At 42.6% G+C, this 23,655-nt stretch overlaps 4 protein-coding genes across 8 annotated transcripts; 1 reads left to right on the top strand and 3 right to left on the bottom strand.

Annotated features, from left to right (window-relative positions):
* Positions 1–2,431: 2,431 nt before the first annotated feature.
* On the bottom strand, positions 2,432–6,363 carry mrpl12 (mitochondrial ribosomal protein L12). The gene is made up of 5 exons (XM_069702956.1): positions 6,167–6,363; positions 4,251–4,449; positions 4,068–4,139; positions 3,661–3,798; positions 2,432–3,085 (listed from the first exon to the last, which is right to left on the bottom strand). The coding sequence occupies exons 1-5, from the start codon at positions 6,223–6,225 to the stop codon at positions 2,969–2,971; spliced, it is 585 nt and encodes a 194-aa protein (XP_069559057.1). The 5' UTR covers positions 6,226–6,363; the 3' UTR covers positions 2,432–2,968.
* Positions 6,364–7,341: 978 nt separating this feature from the next.
* LOC138623427 (methyltransferase-like 26 B) lies at positions 7,342–9,153 on the top strand. 2 transcript variants are annotated; one of them, XM_069702954.1, is made up of 7 exons: positions 7,342–7,421; positions 7,615–7,817; positions 7,952–8,114; positions 8,239–8,298; positions 8,434–8,501; positions 8,766–8,844; positions 8,932–9,153. In XM_069702954.1, the coding sequence occupies exons 2-7, from the start codon at positions 7,618–7,620 to the stop codon at positions 8,977–8,979; spliced, it is 618 nt and encodes a 205-aa protein (XP_069559055.1). In that variant the 5' UTR covers positions 7,342–7,421; positions 7,615–7,617; the 3' UTR covers positions 8,980–9,153. The 2 variants fall into 2 exon arrangements, with proteins under 2 accessions (XP_069559055.1, XP_069559054.1); XM_069702953.1 differs by having other exon boundaries at positions 7,354–7,521.
* Positions 9,154–9,228: 75 nt separating this feature from the next.
* hgs (hepatocyte growth factor-regulated tyrosine kinase substrate) lies at positions 9,229–19,685 on the bottom strand. 4 transcript variants are annotated; one of them, XM_069702950.1, is made up of 20 exons: positions 19,514–19,685; positions 17,639–17,723; positions 17,457–17,532; positions 17,148–17,240; positions 16,168–16,285; positions 15,872–15,924; positions 15,626–15,694; positions 15,353–15,477; positions 14,027–14,138; positions 13,788–13,886; positions 13,586–13,681; positions 13,410–13,448; positions 13,165–13,329; positions 12,824–13,037; positions 12,456–12,628; positions 12,227–12,367; positions 11,547–11,730; positions 11,238–11,374; positions 10,959–11,141; positions 9,229–10,778 (listed from the first exon to the last, which is right to left on the bottom strand). In XM_069702950.1, the coding sequence occupies exons 1-20, from the start codon at positions 19,548–19,550 to the stop codon at positions 10,659–10,661; spliced, it is 2,319 nt and encodes a 772-aa protein (XP_069559051.1). In that variant the 5' UTR covers positions 19,551–19,685; the 3' UTR covers positions 9,229–10,658. The 4 variants fall into 4 exon arrangements, with proteins under 4 accessions (XP_069559051.1, XP_069559050.1, XP_069559053.1 ...); XM_069702949.1 differs by having other exon boundaries at positions 12,824–13,034; positions 14,027–14,141; positions 19,514–19,684; XM_069702952.1 differs by having other exon boundaries at positions 14,027–14,141; positions 19,514–19,678.
* Positions 19,686–21,771: 2,086 nt separating this feature from the next.
* Positions 21,772–22,680, bottom strand: cldnk (claudin k). The gene has a single exon (XM_069702948.1). It carries the CDS (start codon positions 22,678–22,680, stop codon positions 22,033–22,035), a length of 648 nt encoding a protein of 215 aa, XP_069559049.1. The 3' UTR covers positions 21,772–22,032.
* Between the last annotated feature and the right edge of the window lie 975 nt (positions 22,681–23,655).

Here is a 23,655-nt window from a genome sequence, read left to right as displayed (position 1 = left end):
CCAACCAACCAACATTATGGTTGGTGGTGAGTTTACGTTTCCTCCGATGGTTAATGTCCACACGCCCCCTGGTGTTCATGCTCAGAGCAAATCCCCACTGAGTTCAGTGCCCTTATTTGCACATGGTTAACAAAGCAATATTTAGAGGAAGAAGACAAATATTAATCTAATTCAGTCTAATAATTGAACTTTGTGGCGATCAAAGACTGGTTTAAGCTTGGCTACATTTTGTTCTTTTTACAACTAATTTTGAGCTTTTCCATTTATGCTCTTCGATACTTTTTTCTCCCATTTGCATTTTTGTGCCATTTTGCTAATATGCCAAAACACACTTTTGTTGACCATTTTTCAAGTGATTACTTTTTAATTGCAATTTCCATTTTCAATCTTGCAATTCATGTTATGTTTTGTTATGTCAATATCCAAACTTAATGTCCTTGAGGGCCAAGCAAATGTATGCACTATTCTCCATTGATGTGTTTTTTTCTGGGCAACCTACCTTCCTGATTGGATAGTTTTTGACCAAACACTTAAATACACTCTCAAAGAGGAAAACAATCCACCGTCCACTTGAAATTTTTCTTGGTTTCAGCTCTCACTGTCTCTTGAGGGAGTTGACTGACATGGGCTGCTTTATGTAATTTCCTCTTTGCTCCTATATATCCATTATACTCTTTTTCTTACACTTTATGTAAAAACCTGCAGTGGAGCCAGAGGGGAGCTCGAAGCTGTCTGCTGCCTTTAGTGATCTTCTAACATTTTTACAACCTCTAACTAAAAGTATACTTTTGTTGTTGTTGTTGTTGTTGCTTTGGTAAGATCCTCAGGGTCAGGTTGAGGTTAATATTTACATTACACATGACAAAACATAAATTAGAAATGCCAATTTATCAAAGCACAATAGATACAGTATAGGATATATAGACATTAGGACTCTTAATATCCGGATTATTTCAGTGGATGCTGTTTTACTCTGATGTAATCTTCTGAAAAGCGCTATAGGGACATTGTGTGGTACCAAAGGTAAGGTAATTGTACCATTGTCAATGAATGCAGGTCCATCTGCCCATCCTGGTACAATTGATGTATATTTAAAACCCATGTACTACTTTAAAAAATTAAAACGTCGTACTGATAAACTCATCCGGATGAGATACCACAAAAAGGATCCAGGTCTTGACATATTTTGAAGAGATGAAGGATTTGATCATTTCGACCTCATTTTTGTCTTTTCAAGGCTTTTTTTTTTATTTTTTTAAACAAGTTAAAAACAGCCCTGAAAATAGACTACAAGCACCACCTGGTGGCAATCTACAAAGAGTGACCACTTAGAGGCATCAAATCGATCTGTACCAATTCTATATCACACTGAACATGAATCATGTAACATGTTCAATTGCCCAACATAAAGGCTGGCCTTGTCAGACGTCTGGTTTAGTCAAAGGTGGGCGGAGCTTCACTGGATATATCAGAACTTTTGGACGTGTACAAATCCAAAGGATAAAGGTGCAAGTTGTGAGACAGGAATTTGAGGTGTTTACAGTCACCCTGGGTGTACATTCATTTTGTTCTTTCTATTGATGACCAGAGGGCCTTTCCGTCACACGAGGACATTGTGACAACACATTAAACATGGGTGTAAATAAACCAAATAAATTGCAGCCGATACCCATTCAGCGGCTTCAGCTTCAGGATTCTGGTACTGTGGCTTCGTTGGGACACTTTTAACAATAAAAAACCTGTGTTTTTCCAACAAGCAGGTGCCAGGCCAGCTGTTAAATGACTCTGTTGTAGCTTATAACCTCTCGTCTCCGATTGTAGTTTTTTGCTAGGTGATATATTTATATTTCAGGGGGTATTCGACCTCAAGAGGACCTGCTGGTCAAACCATTGGAGCTTAATGTAGAGCCATCCAGTCTTTAAAACATGATCCGAACTAGCTTTACATGAATATTTGGGAGGTTTGAGATAAACATTGGTTACCTGCAAATTAGTATTAAAGTGTATTGCATGTTTTTAAAACTATCGTCTCAGGTTATATTTGGAGTTTGCTTTCCTCTCTTCCAGGACAGTAAAAATTGCTGTTCATGTCAACAATAAATCGGCATAATTAAAACACATTTCAAAAGTTTACCCAGAAACAAAAAGGGGTTCATGAAACCACCGTCCTCCAGAGACAACAGGACCTCTATGGGGCGCAGCAGTACAGCACGACGTCATCTACCGGGGCAAAACTATTCGCATCTTCCTTATGTTACAATATACTGCAGTTTTTCAGTCTCAGTACAGCATTATATGTTTAAAGCAACACACACACACACACATTAAATGAAGCCTTCTATGAGACTCTTATCAAGTTTTAAACTTTGTTTATCCAAAATATTTCATTAAATCACCCGCAAGATAAAGAAGAACACGTAGAAGGGGGAAATATGGATATTTCAAGTTTAATCACATTTTGAACAATTCTATGAGCAATATAAGGACTCAGCCCTGCCATCCTCCGAACAAGATACAGTATCTGGTGTTCCTCGGCAAATGTAATCGGTATCTGCCTGGTCACTGCGCTCCTACAGCGCATGCTTTCCTTCTGTTAAAGGTTGAACATACACTCGGCATTACCAACTGACATAATTGGCACCCAGGTCAGTATTTCTGTAGCTTGTTTGCTACACCAGTATCGGGACAAACACACGAGCAAACAAATGAACGAGCAAACAGCGGGGCAGCCGTTTGTGCAGGCTGCGTGCCTGGAAAGTTCAGTCCGAGTCGGACCGCCCCGCCTGACGCTGCTAGGAGACGGTATTATTGTCAGAAGGCATTTCTTTGTTTCCTTCTCTCTTCTCTTGGGATGCTCCCTCTTTGTTGTGTAAAAAAAAAAAAAAAAAAAAAAAAAATGCAGAATGACGGACGAAGTGCATGAGCAGCAAAATGGTGGAGAACAGGTGGGGCGTGTGAGCGCATGGATCTACTCCAACACCACGGTGCCGCCTGCTGCCTCCAGGGCTGCTTTAAGTTTCTCTGCCTCTTCTTTAGATACGTTGGCCCGGATTTCCTGTGGCAGAGACTCCACTAGTTTCTTAGACTGGTTTAGGAGGGACAGAGACAAAAAGAAAGATGTAATGAGGTTACCAAAACTGTGTTTACACTTAAAGCGGTCTTGCACTTGCCTGCACTTGAACTACTGCCAATAATAGCTTCAGTGACTCTGCTGAATCTCAAATCTTTTTCCTATTATAGACTGTGATGCTTTAGATTCAGTGTGGCAGCCATAATTAACACCATGTTACACTCGTCTAAAAACAATGAAACCTGGTGTAATCTTCTAAATCACAGTGTGACTCAACTATGAAGCAGCACAAAAAACATCAAGAGCAACAGTAGAATGGTTCAGTGCATATATATATATATATATATATATACACACACACACAACAGTGTGCAATACTGCATACAAAGCCAACAGTTTGTGGTTCTAATTTCTTTTTATTTTCGTAATATTTTGAAGTTGACAGATGCCCTATAACGTGCTGCTAGTGTAAAAAACAACAACCTGCATTTCTGCTGTCATGTGACCACCACCAACTGTCATTCAGCAAAGTTGCCACTGGTCTAAAGCTCCACAGGGTACCTTTAAACGTCTCTAATGATCACACCTACCTGCACCAGATTCAAGCCTTGGATGCAGTTCTTCACTTCCTTTATAAGCTTTACTTTGTCAGCTGCCTTTGACTCTGTCAATTTGACTGTGAAGTGAGTCTTCTCTTTCTTTACGGGAGCCTCTTCTTCCTCTGCGTCCTAGGAACAAAGACCAGCAAATTGAGTCGCGCACATGGATCCACGACAGCCGCGATGACAACTCGCTGCTACTCGTGAGGTGGGCCTTAACAACACTTTGACATTCGTGAGGTAAAACACCGGTGAAAGCTGCAGTGACGGAATATGCAGAAACTGGGTTTATACGGTTGTGGTTTGTGGTGGTGCTGTAGCAGATGATGTTATATTAGAAGATGCTCCGGTTATATTGTCTTCAGAAGTTCCTTTTCAGTGAGCAAAAGCATTTGTACCTGAGCAGGCAGCGCTGATGCGGCCATCGTCCCCATAGGCATCATTCCAACATCCTGGATATTCAGAGTTTTCTGTGATTCGGAAGAACAAGAATATCAGTCAACATAACAGAACGCCTGGATCACAAAAGTCTGTCTGACGAGACGTGCGGTGGATTAGATTCAGGATTTAAGGACGCAAACCTTGAGGAGCTCATTGAGGTCCGACACCTCTAACAAGGTGAGGCTGGCTATGTCGCCGACAAGCTGTTGGATTTTGGGAGAATACCGTTTGGGCGCTCCGTCCAGAGCAGGGGCGGCGATGGCATCTGAGTGGGTGGCTGAACTGGTTTTAAGTAGCCTGAGGGCACACACGGCCGGCGTCTGCCGCTGCAGCTGTTGCCTGGAAAATTGGAAAAGAAAAAGAAAAAAAAAATTGGGTTTCTGGGCATTCAAAGTGCAACGTGTACGATTTCCAGTTTAAACCAAACAAAAAATGAACTCGAATGATCGACAGGATGCGAAGAAATAGTTGACACTATGTCAAAAGACGTCTATGTATCGTGTCGTCTGCCGTTTACGTGCTAACCAGCTACCCATTACATTACATTTCATTTGGCGGACGCTTTTATCCAAAGCGACTTACGATAAGTGCATTTCAACTATCCCCGACCCGTCCAGTCTCGTAATACCACCTCGCACCTCAAGAGGCAACAGTGAGTCGCTGTAGCGTCCAAGTCGGCCTTCAGCCGTGACAGAAAACACAAACTGAAGCAACTTTATGCAGCAAACAAACCGGGTGGACTGACCGCCGCAGTGCATCGAACGACAACGCAAACTCGTCACAGATCATTCAAAATATAATTGATGTGTGGTTTTGCCTGGGGTTGTTTTCTTGCTACTCTGGTCTTTCTTAAAAAAAAAAAAAAAAAAAAAAAAAAATGGATATAGGCGGGTTATAAAGGTAAACTACAGGGCCGATCGCCGTCGTCTCTGACGATCCACTGTCCGTACAATCCAACTTTACACGAATCAGTTAACAAACAGAGAAAGCCAACGACTAACTAACGGCAAGAAAAGAATACGCAAACTTCAAGAGACTCTGAACGGTGCCGATGACAGACCGTCTGGAGACTACAGTGACTCACGATCGCCTCTCTTATTGTACGAAGCGGTATTACAAGACGGGACTTAAATCTTCCATATTGCACCTTTAACTGAGGTCGTCAGAGGGCAGGCTGCAGGACACCACTGTGAACCCATATATATATATATATATATATATATATATATATATATGTATATATATATATATATAATATATGGCATATATATATATATGTGTCTTTACTTGATCACATTTTCTTCTGCTGCTCTGTTTTGACGGTTTTTTTTTTTTTTTTTTAATGGTGCTTTCTAAAACAATGACCAGCAGCTAGACAAGAGATTTACAGTGCACATGTGGTGCACCTTGCTTTTATTTGACTTCCTTGTTCAACATCTGACCACCAAATGTGTTGTAGATCCCTAAATCGATCAGTTAATTAAAGACTCGTATTAGCAGCCCGTGCAGTACTAGAAGGTGCTGTTGGTTAAAGCGAATATAACAAGAAAATGTTTTTAAAAAATATATATATATATGATGTGTTTCCAGTTGTCCTAAATTGCTAACCACCTCAGTGACCTCCTCAGCCCTTGTACACCAGGATTGAATACAATGTGAAGAAACCACGTGTGACGGTTCCAGTTACATGTGGTTGCTTTTTATTATTATTATTATTTTTTTTTTAAACAATTTAGCCGGAGGACATATTTGCACCCAAAAGCTTTGCTCGGTGTGCAGCGCTGCAGGATCAGACAAAAGAGACGAAAAGGCTCGCGTCTATTTGACCTGCACGAATTTCCAGTTCCTGTTTTGACCTCAGTCGTCAGAAGAAATACCTGCAAACGGCAGAAAACAGCTGCTACACCTGGATTATACAGCCGCTCTAAAGGATCGTTTTACACCCTCGATAACCGGCAGCGGTCGGCGGCCGTCTGCCCTTGAACACTCCCCGAGACGTCCCGGCTCGGAGGGAACCGCTGGCTCCGGTGTACCGTTGACCCGCGCGTTTACGTACCGGCGAGTCCCCGCCGCGACCCGCAGCGCGGTGCGGAGGCAGCGACTGGTGCAGTACATGGTGGACGGTAACTGGAAAGGTTTGTCCCGGCGTCCCTCTTAAAAAAAACACGAAACACACCGAGTTTGTCGCAGCCAGGTCTCCTTCGCGTCCCTCTTGCCTCTTAAAAGCACATGGCGTCCTCTCTGCTGCTGACCTACCCACAATACACCGCGTGAACTGTTAGGAAACCTAACGGAGGCCCGTGAGGGACAGTACAAATACATACGTTGGAAAGATGTTTGGGTAACTTAAAAAAAAATAAAAACACACAAAAAAAAGAAGGAAAGAAACACACAGAATATATAAATAAAACTTACAAAATATATATATATAGGGTTTCGAGCACGAGCCCGTGCGAAAGCCTTATTGCTCTTCAAGGAATTATTATTTTGCATTATAATTATTATTATTATTCTGCGTAAAACAACTGCATTTTTGGAGGCTTTATCATATTCCAAAACTCATGAAAGTTGGTACACGCGTCTCTCCCGGCGAAAAATGTCGTATTTTAGTGGGAGTCGTGAGTGGGCGTGGCCAAATGGCTCGCACCCTAAACAAAAAAATGTCGAAGAGCCTTTTTCTTTTTTTTTCTTCACTTTTTTCACTCACGGTGAGAAATAACTTGCATGTCAATTCAGAAAAAGGTTAAAAAAAAAAAAAAAAAAAAAAAAAAAAAAAAAGTCATCCAAAATATCCAGTGTGGCGTGACCGAAGATTCATTATTATCAGTATAGAGTATATAGTATATAGTATATCCAAGGCGATGCGGCTAAGTTTGATGTTTCGCTGTGACACAGGAATATTACAGGACACAGTAGAAAATGACCCATTTTTCCTTATTAGCTAATTAAACTTGTGATTGAGTGTTTTCAAGAAACAAGATGTTTGTAGTTTTTTTTGTTTTTTTTTTTACCAATAATGCAAAATCAAATATCAACTATCCATATATTACTGTAACTCATGCAATATAATATCACATTTTACAATAATGTTGATTAGTATTTCTGTCATTGTTGTGGACTTCATGATGAACTTTATGTGGCATTAGGTGCCCAGTAATATTTCGACATTTTTTTGTTTGATAGGTGACTTCTGTGTGTGTGTGTGTGTGTGTGTGTGTGTGTGTGTGTGTGTGTGTGTGTGTGTGTGTGTCACCTGTGCTGTACCAGTGCTGGACACTTGGAAGGAGCACAGAGGGAATCCTCTTAACCAGGTAATCTGTGCATCCATCTGCTGTCACAGTCACCCACCACATCCATTCTCCAACAATATGCTATTTCCCAACAAGTCTCTGTCGCCCAGCACAAGCGAAGGTAAGTAGGATCGGCTGGGAGAGAAAAACCAATGCGCAGATTTAAGTGATTCTTGAAGATGGGGTGACATGATTGTTACTCTCCTCCTTCCAGAACATGCTGCTGTCTCCTCAGGCCGAGAGGAACTGGGAAAGTCTCTGTTCAGTGCTTGAGGATGTGTTGGAGGAAGAGTCACACAGGCAGTTGTTTGCCCTGGAGCTGGGCTCTGGGACCGGGCAGCATGTCGTACGCTTCGCCCAGAAGATGCCCTTTGTCACCTGGCAGCCGTCAGACATCAAGGAGGAGTCTCGGGAAAGGTTTGTGTCCTGTGCGTCCGACTCATTCAGAATCTGTGAACGCAGCTCAAATGAACGATACAGGATGTCACTTGTGGGAATCTGAGAATTTTAAATAGAAAACGTGAAATTCAGTCGACACACCTTGTTTACAGTATCAAGGCGTACATTGCTGCAACCCATGCAAAGACTGTGCTGCACCCTGTCCACCTGGATGCCAGCGAACCGTGGGAGAAGTGGGCAGGTCTTCCTCGCAGCTCCTGTGACGTCATTATTGCCATTAACCTACTGCAGTACAGCTCCTTTAAAACAGCACAGGTAGGCCTCGTCACCTCCAAAATATCCGAGGCTGTCGAGCTAAATTGCTCGAGTGATCGAGACATTCCGGGGTCATAAAATGCAGAATTTGCTAAATAACACCGTGTGTCTGTAATCTCTCCAGGGTGTTTTCGGTGGAGCCGGTCAGATCCTCAAACAAAATGGCCTTTTGATGACATATGGGGTGCGTGCTAGCAGGACATTCAAGATGTATTTTTTTTTATAAAGTCTATGGTGTCGTCACACAAGCATGAAGTACAAAAACATGATACAACAGACTTTAAAAACGGACACCTTTCAAAATCCGAAATGTTTTCAGGTGTATGCTGTGAACGGCATCATTACACCAAGTTGTAATGAACACCTGGATGAAGAGCTTCGGAAAACGTGAGAGGGCATCAACAGTTAATATCACACAATACAATCAATATTTCTGATATTTTTTTTTTACTGCATTCGTGTTTAGAGCCAAACACAGCTTAACGTTACGAGTAACAAGTTTATTTCACATTATTTTGAAGTGTGATACTAAATTTAAAAAGGCTATCCCGAAATCAACCAGCCGAGCTGCTACATAACAACAGGCGCCTTTTGTCTGGCTCTGCTGGTGGGGTGTATATAAAGTGAGCCATGTTAAATTGTGATACACAGGAATCCAGAGTGGGGTCTTCCAGATGTTGATGTGCTCAGACAGCTGGCCTATGGGAACGGGCTGCGTATGGAGAGGATGGCGAGTCGCACACTGCAACACTGAAAGGTACAGAAATGAACTACAACCGACGACATTCCTTTTATACCTGTAATGTTTCATTTCCAGATCGAGATGGAAGAATTCTACAAATGCCTCATCTTCAGAAAACTTTGAAGAAGCCAAAAGGAGATTTGAAAACCTCACGTACACATGTAGAATTTCAAATTCATGTCAATCGTCGCTGTAAAGGTATGACCTTCATACTCGTAGAAGATCATTTCAGCCCCTCTGATTTACACAGAAATATGTATGAATGTGATGTGGACCTTTACATGAATAAAGGTTTTCGCGTCACAAACGTTTTGTTTTTTTTTTTTTTTTTTTTGGGGGGGGGGGGTTATAAAACACCAGCTGAAGCGAGTGGACAATAAGAACGAGATATTTATTAAATATAATTTTAAAATGACTTTAAAATCAGACAGATCAGTATATGATGGAGTAAAGAAGTTCACAGATGGCAACTGAAGGGTTACAGAAATTACTGATCAGGTGTGTGATACAAGCATGCAGCACTTCAATATCCCTCTGCAAGCATTTCCAAAAGTCTGGACGGTCAAGTAGACTTCAGAAAGAGTGCTCACCTGTACTCACTCTGCAGATACCTTTATACGTGACAATTACAACCCACCGGAAGCAGGCTGGGGGGGGGCCCCTTGGAGGCAATTTGCTGTTAATTAAATGCATCTTCCAGTTTTCTTAATGTCTTCTTAATGCTTGGCAACACAAGTCTGTTTAATAAAAGAGAGGCATGATGCTATTAGAGTTACTGGACTGCTTTTAGCATTCATATTTGACAGTAAATAGCTGTAAAATTCAAATGATTCCATCTGTGAAAGTATATTCGGTGAGGATTAAACAACCCGGCAGCTAATTCTCTAACACTCCTCCCACAAAGCACAATCCCCGTAATGCGTCTTGTCATGTCAGAAAACTACAATAAGAGACGCACTATTCCAAGCAGCGCACAACAAATAAATCCCAAAACAAGATGATGCTAAATTTGTGTGTATTTGAAGTGATGATCTGAAAACTACAGCTGGAATGTTAAACTGTGAACCTGACGACGATGCGAGTTAGTGCCTTTTATTCCAGGCCTTGAACTGTGCTTTCTCTCCGGACGCGTCACTCTCTCGACCGACCGACACACCCACAACCTCTTACACGGCACGTGTACGGATGTTTCTCAATCGCTGCCCAACAGGCTGCAACAATTCACCTTCGTTCCAGAAAATAAGTGAAATTTAACATGCAAATTTTGCTTTAGAAAAATATGAGACAAAGAATGGTTGTGTCTTCTTTTTTCTTTTCTTTTTTTATCACCTAAATTATGATCATATTTTCTTATTCATTTTAACTTCAATACCGCTGACTATTTCTGCGCTTCAGTTACTCATTTAATAAGGAAATACTACATACATATCAGCTGGAAAGGAGGAGGAAGAGGGTGGAGGGTCTCGGTTATGGTGCCCTCCATTGCAGCTTTGACCCCTGACTCCCATACTTCAGTGGGGGAGGGGGCAAGGAGAGCAACAGTTCTGCAACATCATCACAATATTTCACATTGCCACAACATCACAGCAAGGTGGGAGGTGGAGAGAGTGTGTGTGTGTGTGTGTGTGTGTGTGTGTGTGTGTGTGTGTGTGTGTGTGTGTGTGTGTGTGTGTGTGTGTGTGTGTGTGTGTGTGTGTGTGTGTGTGTGTGTGTGTGTGTGTCCTCAAGAGTCCAGAGAGGGAGGGGAGAGACCGGAGGAGGAGAGAAGGTGTAGTGTGTTAGACCCTGCAGCGTGTGGGCTTTCAGTCGAAGCAGATGAGCTGTGCCTCTGCGCTGCCCGGCACAGCCTGAGGTGCCTGCTGCTGTGCCTGTTGCTGCTGCTGCTGCTGCTGCTGCTGCTGGGGGCCACCAGGGGGAGCAACCTAACAAGAAAGGAATGCCCGTGCAAAAATAGGAAGATTTAGTGAGGATCGAGATTGAATTAACTTGGATGCTTTGTGAAGTAAAAATAACAATAGAAATAATGAAAGTGGAACATTTGTGTCAGCTTGCAGTATGTCGGAAATTCTGGTCAACAAAGGGGTGAATAATACACGACTGACCTGCTGGTACATGGGCTGCTGGCCTGGCATGTACGGCTGTTGGGGGGGCATATTGGGGTCCTGTCCTGGCAATGCTGAAATCATGTTCTGCATGTTGTATGGCTGATAACCCATGTAACCCATACCGTTGGTGGGGGCTGCCTGCGACATGGGGGGCATGCTCTGTGCCTGAGAAACCACGTTCTGCACACAAACACAGGCAACAGTCAGTGGGATGATCATTTATCTTGCCTGTAGTTTATGCGATGATCAGAAAATTAAAGTGGCGGCGGGTCACACCTGGTAGGCCTGTGTGGGTGTGGGCTGATAGTTGGAGTAAGGTGGACTGGTAGTGGGTGGAGCCTGGCCAGGAGGAGGAGCAGGCTGCCCGTTGGTACCTGCAGCCTGGTACATGTATGCATTAACCATATTGGGATCTGGTAAAAGAAAAGACAGTCACGCACACTCGAATCATATACATTTAAGGCATCATATCATTAGTGTTTCATGACTGACTGAAATGCAGTGACGAAAACCAAAAATGGTGGATGTTTTAGTTCTGGAGCTCTGGAAAGTATTTCAGGGTATTCTTCTTGTTGAGCTCCTCACCTGTGGCCGGGCCGGGCATGGCCTGGTACTGTGGTGGTGCAGTCTGACCAGGCTGGTTCATATAGATGTTGTGCATAGGCGAACCCTCCACAGAGCCAGCGGGGCTGAAGGTGCCTGGGTAGCTGGGTGGAGCACCGGGCTGATACACCACCCCTCCCGCAACATTGGGGGGCAAAGACTGCATCTGCGTAACAGCACATACCGATATTACAAAGCATGTATTCAAAGGACTTTAGGAGAGCTAATATGGTCCCTAAATGAGTTTTTTTTAAATGGAAAAAAATATATATATATTAGTCTGACTATAATTACAGAGCAGTTAGAACAGGACTGCCGGCATTTTTAAAAATCATGCAACATTACAGCTACAACTTTTCCTGACAACCATTCACGCTGGGAGATTTTATTAAATGTGCTACCTTCTCAGTCATCATGAATCCCAATTACAGTCTTGACTGAGATAAAAAAAAAAAAAAAATGCTACACGTACAGACCTCAAACGTGCATGACTGGGACCACTGCTTTCAGTTTCAGGAGTTCAATTTAGTTTTGCTATTTCTGATATTATATTTCTGCTGTTAAGGAAATGTTCAATTTCTGTCATATCGAGTGAATTTCCTGACTAGATCATCCTTGGGATTTGTTCCATCCCGAGGGCCGATGGAGTGAGCAATGCGTACCTGGGCGTACGGCAGAGAGAAAGCCGGCATCTGGGCTCTCATCTGGATTGTGTGCTTCTGCTGCTCCAAACGCATCTGCCTCTCTTTCTCCTGCTCCTGGAGGCGCTGAATGGCCAGCTGTCTCTGCATCTCCAGGTACTCCTGCAGTTCAGAAGAAAACACTTGTGAGCATTGTAATGGACCCTTGTCCCGATATCTGCATTCTCATTGGGGAGATTCATTCGATCACCTGTTTCTTCTGCCGCATGATCTCCAGTTTTTGCGCCAGCTGGATCTGCCTCTGCCGCTCTGCCTCCTCGGCAGCACGGCGCACCTTCTCTCGGTGTTCGTCCCGGAGCGCGTTGAGAGCTGCTCGAGCATCACGCACCTGAGCCAGCTTGTCCTGCAGCCCCTCGTAGTACACTGACAAGATACAGAAAGCCGGTGTTCAGAGACGGAAATGCAGAAATACGCGCGCGCGCGCGCGCACACACACACACACACACACACACACACACACACACACACACACACACACACACACACACACACACACACACACACACACACACACACACACACACACACACACACACACAGTGTAAAGCGAACACTCACATCGCTTCTCGTCTAGCTGGTTGAGGATGTCCAGCAGCTGTGGATGCATGTTGTTGATGGACTGGAAGAGCGAGAGCACGGCGCTGTCGTTGGTGATGCTGCGCCCGCGCATGTGGTTGCTCTTCATGCGGTTAAGGAAGGTGGTGACGGAGTTCTGCAGAGCTTTCAGGAACTGCTCGTGGTTCTCCTCGGACTCACCGTTCTGGTACTGCTGCTGAAAGTGCGGATGGCACAAAGAAACAAAGAGCGGGAGAGTCATTTGCGTTTCGCCCGTGCAAGTTGATCTCGACATGAAAATATTCATTCTAATATCTGCCATCGGTGCAGCGGGTTCAACATACCTCCACTATGCTGACAGGCTGAACAGGGACATGAGTTTCTACAGGCTGACTGATTGATGGAAGGGGCTCAGCCAATGGCACGGGGGCAGGAGCTGAGGGGGTGGGACTCTTACGAGCCTCTTCCTGTTTCTTCTCCCAGTACGTTCTGTTCAGGTAGCGGGCCAGCTGGAATTATGGGACATATTCTTAAGTACTGAATTGCTCCCGAATTGCAGACATTAATAGGATGAATGTAGCACAGTTACCTCAGGGTCTACTTCTTCAGCCGATGGAGCGGAGGAGTTCTGCAACGAGCAGGTTTCACACTGGTCAGTAACGAAACACACTCCAATAATTTGCTAAATAACAAACAAACCCGTAAAACTGATTTTATTAATATTTGGAAGAGTAAAGAATACATTTTCCTGCAGAGGAGTCTTACCACTGGGGAGGTGTAGAGGGTGCTGACAGGAGGTGCTGAGGAAGTCACTGGGGTGGGATCAGTTTTGGGATACATCGAGTACGAGTTCTTTTGTCGCTGTAAGTAAACATAAAACCAGGTGTCACGTTTTGTGTTTTTTTTCTTCCCTTTTCTAAAACCAGGCTGTGAAAACTAAAATGAAAATTTCCGCTGTGCCACCCACCATCCGCTCCTTCTCCTCAGCCTCACTTTGGGAAAGGGCAATGGCCAGCTGCAGCTCCTCCTCCTCCTGCAGAGCTGCCTCATCTCTCTTTGGGGGCATCTGGTGAGACAGAGGAAGACCGATGGTGAGATCCACGCAGCGGAAACAAGGTAAATAAATCCACTGATGAGAGTCTATAAACTAAATGGCTAGATGAAAAGATGAAGAAATAAACTTCTCGCCATATTTCTGTCCATCACCTGCGACTGTTGGGACAGCGGGCTGGTCAGGTACTCGGGTGGAAGTTCAGCAGTGCCTGGGGGCGGGACTTTCGCTTCAGCTTTCCTAAGTGGAGGAGAGAGGGAGGGGTGGCTGCTAAGGAAAAGGGATCAGGGAAGAAAAAGAACCTTGTAAATCAGAGGAGACCAAGCGGTTTGAAACACCAAGAACTCTCCGTAAACAGTACAAGAATGCATCCGGCGGAAATGTGTACAAGATATCAATCAACATTTGGATCTAAACACATAAAACACACATCATGGCAGAAGGTTATGCTAAGTTCGCTTTGAGTTATTTGTGCAAAAGTTCAAGTGAGTCATGACCACAGAGATCATCATTTCCATTTTTGTATTGTTATAGAGCCATTCACAACAGAAAAGTGCCATAAAATTATTAGAAAACAGTGTTCAGTGAAACAATCTTGCCACGTCATACCAAAAGCACATACAGCTCATCGTGAGCAGGTGGTAGATTTGGGAGACGATTCTGTTTTGGTAACATACAAAAAAAAGTATATTTTCCTAGACAAGTTTTAAATTCCTTTACTCTCAGAGATTGGCAAAAAAAATAATGATGGTATTAAGAAGGAGATGGACATATTATCAAGGCTGGATAACCAACTGGGTAAAACTGGACTGTGTAAAAACTGTGGGAAACTTAGCTGCTTTTAATGCAATCCAGGAGTCCCTGCGTAGCTTGTGCTGCATGAGGCCGTTGTGAAATTTGAAAGTTTCCATATTCTGCACAATTTACAGTTTAGTCTTGGTCTTCTGTTCATATATCTCAGCCCAGGAAAAGGCGGCTAACCGCTCATGTCCAAAATACATATTCCTTTGTTTTACCCGACTCCTGTGTCTCCCCTTCCTTCTTTGCATCATTTTCTGACGTCTCAGCTGTGGCCAAAACACTTTCAGATGTGCTCAGTTTGTTCCGAGTGAGACCGGAATGTATATTTTATAACTACCCACTTTAACAAATGTTCCCTGTAGTCTTCAAACACGAGCTGCTATTATTCATGCATTCATGCACCTGTGCTTGACACTATAATATAAGAATGTTACGGCGTTGCAGAGACAATTTGCCTATAGTTTACTTTTAGCAGGTGCACGAGTGCAATATTTCGAGAAAAAAAAACAAAAAAAACGTGTCCCTTCTTTGGTGAAAAAATGCGACAAATCCGTTGAAGTCTGGAGCCCCGAGCTAATAAGGTAGTTTTCTATTATTGTTGTCGACTAATAAAGTTCACAGTTAAGAGCTTCATTTTCACTCTAATTCAGGCGTTTCCACCATCATGTCTTGCCACTCACTTGTTTAGCAGCTCAAAGCAGGGCTCGCACACACGCACTTCCTTCTCGATGCCAAACTTGGGAATGGTGGAGTACTTGGACGAACACTTGCCGCAGAAAATCTGGCCGCAGGCTCGACAGTGGTGCTGGAGAAGCACAGAACGAAAACAATCGAGGTCAATTTCCACACGTGCGCTGTTGAGCATACGCTCCGCACACTCACGCTGCTCTTAACTGAATGAAGGAAACCATAAAAATCTCCCCTGTGCCCTAGTTACAGGAAGCCCAGCCTACCTTTCTGGTCATAACTCCAAACTGGACTCTGCACCGGTGGCATTCCTCGGCATCAACCCAGTCTGGGGCCTGAACGAAGCCGACGTCACAAGTTACCACAGACATGACACAACAAAACCACCGCAGATCAGTGCATGTACATTCTCTCCTCTAAGCAGCTCGGAGTCATCATTTGCATGTTTACAGCACAAAACAGATCATTTTAACTTAATCAGCCAGTGAAACAAGAAAAACGAAATATCTCACTCTCTCAGCAGCAAACATCGCATCACTCTCCTTAAACTCGGGGAATACATGACCTGTTGAGAAAAGATTAACGGGGGGAGGGGGGGAAGCAGCGGCAGTCATTACAGATGGTCTGAACTGTGAAAACATCACATTAAAATACAAGTTTTAACGTTTAAAGTTTGTCATGAACTCAATTCATGGTAGGTCAAGGGTGAGGGGGGTGGGGGGGTTGACACATTTATCTAGGTCATTAAACTTTCAGGTAGTAGTGAGTAACAATAAAAATAAAACAAACACAGCTTATTCACACTTACCTTCCACTTTCATGATCTGATAAGTGTCTTGAACCACCTTGTATTTGGGTTCGTTGCGGAAAGCGTGAGACCAGGCCTGGATCAGGTATAGGATCTTGTTTCTGACATTTGGTTCCGTCTGTTTCTCATGGGAAAGGATCCACACATTAAAAAAAATTCTTCATCGCTAAAAGTCCTCCCTTTTTTACCTTCTACATCTCTGAATTAAACAAGGCTGTGTTTGATGACAAGCAGTGAGGTGGGAAGTCCCTTGCTTTGAGAAAACACGCAGGTCACAAGGCAGTGACATCACCAGAAAGATGAAACCAGCATGGGCTGCAAAGCCTGTGTCACATGATCCAGCGAGGACCCAATCAAATATTGCTGGCTCATGCTGTAATGTAGCCGGCTGCCACACAACAGTGAGCAGTAATCGAGTCAAGAGAGAGGGTGGGAAAGGTGATAAGGCTTCCAGCCAAAATATGGTCTCACAACTCCCCCTGTTTGTGTGTAAAAGGGTGACAGCACTCTCTCCAAATTGCTACTTTCATGAAGGAGGGTAGAGATCTAATGTATACTCGCACAGATATTACTTGATTTAATTCGAGTGAAAAGAATTTGGCTGGTTTGTGCTACCAAAATATGAGGATAATAAGACAATGAGCAGTTTTACTCTGTTTAACACCATTATGAACGCAATATCTTTGGATTTCAGGACTTTTGGTCACACAAAAGGGGACATTTGAAAAGGTCAGCTGAAGCGCTGAAAAGCGCTGGTGGGTATTTTTCACTATTTATTGACTTTTCATAGCCTAAACACTGATTTATCAAATGCAACAGCTCCAGACCACCTTTATCATTAAATCCAGCTTCACAAACAAAATGCAGGTAAAACATGGAGACAGATTGCAGCAAATTGAAAAGAATGACACTGACGATAGTATATTAGAAAATAAACAGAGGAGGGGGGGGTTTAGCTAACTAATAAAAATGAATGTCACCTTAATTAGATCCTTCAGTTCCTCCATTGTTTGTTTACTTGCCACCTCATCGTGCACTGTCTGGCCACAGTTCTTCACCACTGACTCCAGGACCTGAGGATTGAGGCCACATCATTTTTCTATATGCCATTACAGCATGTCGCACACATTGCAGCAAAACACAAAAAAAAACAAAAACAACTGACCAACACATTTCCAGTTAATTACATATAATACAATGTAAGTTTTGCAAGGCTTTTCTTTGTATTATTACATGATCATTTACCTATAACTTTACTTTTTTTTATTATTATTATACATATGTCTTACCTCAAGTGCATAAAGGGCCACATGTGGATTTTTGTCATTCAGCTTCTTCTTAATGGCCCCGATAGCATATTTAGCTCTGCAGGGAACAAAACAAATATTGCTCAATGAACAATCGGAGTGATGCATTCAGTGAAGTGGACTTTCCCCATGAACGTAGGGGGGGAGCAGGCAGAATCACTCACTGTGTGTCTCCTTGTCGAATGAGATCACAGATCTGCAGGATGGACTCCCAGTCGGTCTCCAGGAGCAACTGACTGGTGGCTTTATCTGCAATTTACACAGATTAAAAGTTCAATATTTACAATGACTGTCAAACAGCTAACACGCTATCTCTGCTCGAGAAAACTGCCACAGTATGATGGATGGCCAGCTTCCTACTTCCTTAATTACATGTTATGGGCTTCATGAAAACATTGTTCGCTGGTGTGGCATTAATAAACATCCGCTGTATCCATCTATATACATCTTATGTCTTTTACTTGTCATACAGATACGTCTTTTGTGACGACTGTTATTATGACAGTAGAGCCTTAGGTTCTGTATGAAGAAACAAGTTTGACCTGTTGAACCTTGTGACACTGCAGACATCAACTTTGACTTTGTACATCATGAGACCATAATGATCCTGTATATCATCATGACGACTAGATAATACCCTTTTATCAGAATGTATTTAAGTGTTTTAATAAGTTAGGCTGTAGCTATGTAGGTTTTTTTATACTCTACATTGAGCCATTACATTTTGTCATTTGCTATGTCAATTTTCTATTGATCCATATTTCTGCTCTGTAGTGTTGATATGTATATGTATTATGTATAATGCTTCCGTACTAAGCCTGGATAACTTGCTGCCGCAACACAAGAATCTTCCCATCCATCCGGCCAATAAAATATTTGAAAATCCTATCGACGTGGACTCCCGGTCATAATTATCATGCAAGACTATCAAACCTCATTTCTCAAATGTTACCGTCTTACTGATTACACATTAAATATGACATTTGATTTTTTTTTTTTTTTCCCCAAGCGAGGAAAAGCTGCTGGAGATCCCAAAGCATTACCTCGCAATTGGTTTATGGTAATCTCACTAACTGTGCAATATGGAAATAAACACAAGATATGGCACGATCTCCAAAATACACAACGAGGGCCCTGAGGTGCGTTTTGCTTTCAGGAACTTCATTACACAAGATGATGTTGCGCTTTACATGTTGTGAACATTTCCTGTCCAGTCTGTTTAAACATCCCCGCACCACAGCACAGCAAAAACCAGATAAAAAATAAACTGATTTATTAATTAATAAGGTATCTGCAGCTTGTTTTAATCCAGGCCCCTCTAGTAGTAATAATAAAATGCACACACAGACTGGTTTAATGTGATTAATGCAGCACCTACATGGTATGACAGATTTTTTTTGTGTGTGTGTGATTTTCCAGGAATAGTTTAGTGCTGGAAAAGACTTAACTATTAGCCATCTGACGTGGACTTCGCATGCGTGCTGTAAAGTGAACGCGTCATTATAAGATTGATCTTTATAATATACAGATTACGTCAGTAGGTAATTATATCCGTCTGACAGGTCGCTAATCAACCTGTTGTGGGGTTGTTGTTGTTTTTTTTAAAAAACAAAAAACTTAAGTCAACAGTGAAAGTCCTTCCCAAACGACAGCGTCATGTTTTGGACGTGTTCATAGTTACATCGCTGCTTGTTAAACGTTTATATAATAACGAGTACGAAACTGATATGAACTCGTCTGAACGCCATCAAAGCGACCAGGTTTTAGCTTTACTAAAAAAAAAAAAAATAAAACCACGTAGACGACCTTAAGACTGAGATAAGGTCGCTTCGATTCGACTTAAAACGGACAAACGAGACTATATCGGCTGAACTTCTCGGTCGGGTTGTTAAATTTCGTGAGCCCGTCTGGGCCTTCGAACAATAGCGGCAAGATTTGTTAGCAGGCTAGCTCGCCCGAGAGCGGCTGTCAAAACATCGCACTCTCGCTTACAGTTGGCTCATCACCTACTAACTTGACGAACGTTGCTGGTAACTCACCGAGAAGCCTCTCAAACGTGCCTCCGCCTTTCCCCATGTTGGATTTGAAGAGTCTCAAAGCGGCGGTCGAGGCGACTTGTTTGTTCAACGGGTCCTTGGTATTTTTCACCGCTCGGGTTAGCCTGTTAGCTCGTCTGGTAGCCAGCTGTGCAACTCTTCCTGACTTCCCACTTCCGCCCCGCACGAACAGCGTCACAGAGGGAACATCGCCCTCTAGCGACAAATGAGTAAAACGACAAGTGCTTTTTTTCTTTTCTTTTTTTTTTTTAAAGAGAAACCAAAATTGCAGATGTTTACAAATCTATAACGACCATATAAAATATTATGTATTGTTATACAGTAAATTAAACTACCAAACAATGTAGTTATGTTAACTGTACTTTAAACAGCTACAACAATAAAGAGTAACTTAACACCCTTGAAAATCTTGTTTTTCCATGACCTTAATGTATCACCTTTCTGCAGTGATGTATTCCACGGTCCTGTTGGCACCATTAGATTTATTCTTCTGTGCATACGCAACCATTGTGATCAGAGCTGAAACAGAAGAGACGTCACAGAGGCTGACACATGCTGTCCAGCCTACTGTTTGATTTCTCTTTAAAACGCTGCGTTTTTTTATTTTTTATGCAGCAGTATATTCCAGTTATATATAGTTTAACACTGGCAAGGGCCAAATAATGAGTACTTGCAATTTTGCTGATATTATGTTTTTTAATAAGAGGCTTAACTTTGTGAGGGTTTGTTTCAGGTTAAACTTTGTAAAAACGTACTTCTTGGATCAAGGGAAATTGCAACTTTCTCTCGTTTCATTGCAACACTACAATCCCTCATGAAACATGTGACTTTTATTCTTTCATTCATTTCATTTTCAATTTTCTCTGGGTGTATCTCTGTTTTCTTTAACTTAATGAAAGAGACAGACAGTCACACTCAATATCCATGTCTATCTTATAACACTGAATCCCAAATTCTTTCTTAAACCATTCTCTGTAGCCACTAAGTTTCACCTGCAGACACTAGTGTTTGTTTTTATACAGAGCTGTCTTGAGACAAGGTGTAAATTGAGACCAATCATACAGTAGAAAAGCTGGACACGGAGTGGCTATGTCCATAAGAGTCTATCGAAGTGTCTTTAACTCATCATATCTCATGTAGATGGTTTAGGTCCTTGTCAACGATATTATTGATAAATCATTAGTACACTCATCATCATTGTTAAAGCCCTTTTAAAATACTGCACTGATTATTTCCAATGTAAATAGTGCACTTGTCTCCCTCGATGTTTTTCCCACTACAATTGTACAGTAAAAAAAGCACAGACTTACAGTATTCACAGCATTACTCTACCAGCATTTGTATAGGCCTAATTAGGTCATGTATGAGTCACTACCTGGCACTTGGAACACTGGTGGCCATTGTGATTGTGGTGCTGTAATGCTCTATAAAGTGTCATTGTGCTGCTCTGTCTTCTGCTGCCACGGACAGAGCGGCCGGAAACCAATAGAGCAATGCATGCCTCCGCAACTATGATCAAATTTATAGTTTACCGGGTATATTTATGATGTGACTAATCCAGAGAGAGAAATCTAACACGGTAAGAAGATATTGTTTCAGAAAGTCAGAAATCTCCAAAATTATTTTCAGTATCACTCAGTGGATGATCAAAGAGTTCAAAGTAGATCTGAAGGACCTGAACAATGTTTCATTATAATGTCTCAGAAGATTGTAACATCACACATGACATGCACACACAAAGACACTAACAGATAAACATGCACACACACTGTTATTGGTTGTAGGACCCAAGATACTTAACGAGACTGACACTAAAGCCTTAAAAAACTGTTGTGATTCTTAGAAAATGAAGGCAGTGCTTTGAGATCGACTCTATTTAATTTACTTAATGTTTTTTGATGGAACATTAGGATTTTTATGTGGTGAACGAAATATCATGTATTTGTCTTTGTCCCTGGTACAGAGCAGCTGAGACTGGGAAGAGGCGAGGGAAGACAGGACAAAACACACACACATACACACTTCTCAACAATATGGTACCACAAACAAATGTACACTCATCCCCTTTGTTCTATTGTTCTTCTCCATTCAGCAGAAGTCCTCGTAGTGTTTACATAAATGCCTCAAACAAAGATTTGTCCTTAAAAACTACTGTATTCAGTAAACACATACAGTTGACAAGTTGGGTTTTTTTAAAAGAGCTTTTATGTTTGTAATCGTAAAAATGTGAACACACACTGTTTCCTCTCAGTACAGGATACAACTTTTATTTAATTTTACTGACAGACAGAGAAAAAGGGTTATTGAAGGACATCAGGCACAAAATGATAAAATAAATTAAATGTTCCCTTAACAGCCTCCTGTGGCTTTTCAAAGAAAAAAAGGTAACCAGAGAAACACATTAAATAAAAAATAATTACAAGAAGAAAATTCAAGAGGAGAAAAAATAGGTTTGTCATCATTTGGGGTGGATTTGTGGAACTTGAAGGTGTTCAGACATTTTAGACATAACCTTTGACCTGTGTGGCAGGAGCCCTACGAGGACTGCTTTCTCCACTGCTGAAGGTGGGAGAGCCGGCCAAGCCAGGGGGACTTGACCCGGCATAGAGCAGAGATCCCCCGATGAGGAGCAAAGCTGACGCCCCCCAGCCGATGTACAGGGCAGGACCGAGCTCACGCTTGTGTGGAGCCGCCACATGTGGGTCATAGAAATCCCTGATGATGGAGTGGGCAGTCCAGCAGACGGGCACAAGGTAAAGGAACCCTGCAATTGCAAAAAGGGCGCCAGAAATGCGAGCAATGCGGGCCTTAAGGCTGTTAACGCCGACGCATTTAGTGCACTTGACTCCCAGGATCCCCAGAGCCAGAGCCAGGCCACAGAGCAGGATGGAGAAGACGGTGAGGCCGCGGGCAGCCTGCATGTCACTGGGCAGAGCCAGCAAGCTATCATACACCTTACACTGGATCTGACCTGTGCTCTGCACGATGCAATTCATCCAAAGGCCTTCCCAGATGATCTGAGCCGTTACTATGTTGTTACCGATGAAGGCTGTGACCCTCCACAGGGGGATGGCACAGACTACTAACCCACCTACCCAGCCCACAAGGGACATGATGAGGCCCAGCAACTGCATGCCCGTGGTTGCCATGGCAAAAGGTGTTGTTAGAATCAGATGGATTTGGTCTTGGTTTTATACCAGTCTCTGCTGCACAGGGCCGACTTATAGTCCCACAGAGAAATGTGACAGTCTGAGGCACCAGTGGTCCACTCCTAGATCCTCAGTCTGTGTGGGATGACGTTGATGAGGTCAGCTATGGTTAGACAAGGATGAGTACCCTGAAATTCAGACAGTGACAAAAAAAGCAGAACCAGTTTTAGTTATTTTCTCAGAATGAACAGCGAAGCAAAACACTGACAAAAAAACTCCTATATAACATCATATCTTGTTATTTATTAGCATTACATTAGTAAAGTATGAAAAGTCTAATGGAGCATATATTTATCATAAATATTTGGAAACAGATTGGGAGGCCCATGTTTAGTGGATTCCAGTGAGAAGCACAGAGAATAGCCTTCTTTGAAACGTCTGTGGGTGTCGAACTACGCCTTGCCGGGTGAGTGGATTATCTCAGAAAAACATGAGGAGACTCTGAACACAAGCAGCTTTCATGCAAGCTTTGTAGAGTGGGCCAGGAGGACCTGTATCATCTATTTGTCAAAGCTTTCACAGTTTACCAATACTATGAATCAAAGCCACTGAGAATGAGATCAATGCAGAGATTGCCTCATGACACTGATCATTGAGGGGATACGTTTTACTCCCTACTGGATAAGAATGTACCCAATAATCTCTAAAAAAAAAAACTTTAATGAGAGGTTATTTGATACAAAAAGTTACACTCTGTACTGTACCAGGGCAGATAACAATGGATGATATGAATCTTAGACACCAGAAGGAATATTCTCCTGTTGTTACAACATTTTGTATTTGCAGTCAAAGAAATAAACAATTCCTAATTTTCCTTTTGACCAGCCCAAAATTCCCAAAAGGCCTCTGGATTTCCCTGGACCTCTCTATTGAAACCTGCCTCTAACATTGCAATTAAACAAGAACAATTGCCTC

This window comes from Brachyistius frenatus, unplaced genomic scaffold (assembly GCF_029030835.1).
Source record: "Brachyistius frenatus isolate BFR_SWC_R1_liver_20210118 unplaced genomic scaffold, ASM2903083v1 Contig_43, whole genome shotgun sequence".
NCBI classification, from domain to species: domain Eukaryota; kingdom Metazoa; phylum Chordata; class Actinopteri; family Embiotocidae; genus Brachyistius; species Brachyistius frenatus.
The sequence above is the reverse complement of the archived record's forward strand: the minus strand, read 5'-3'. Positions and strand labels throughout refer to the sequence as shown.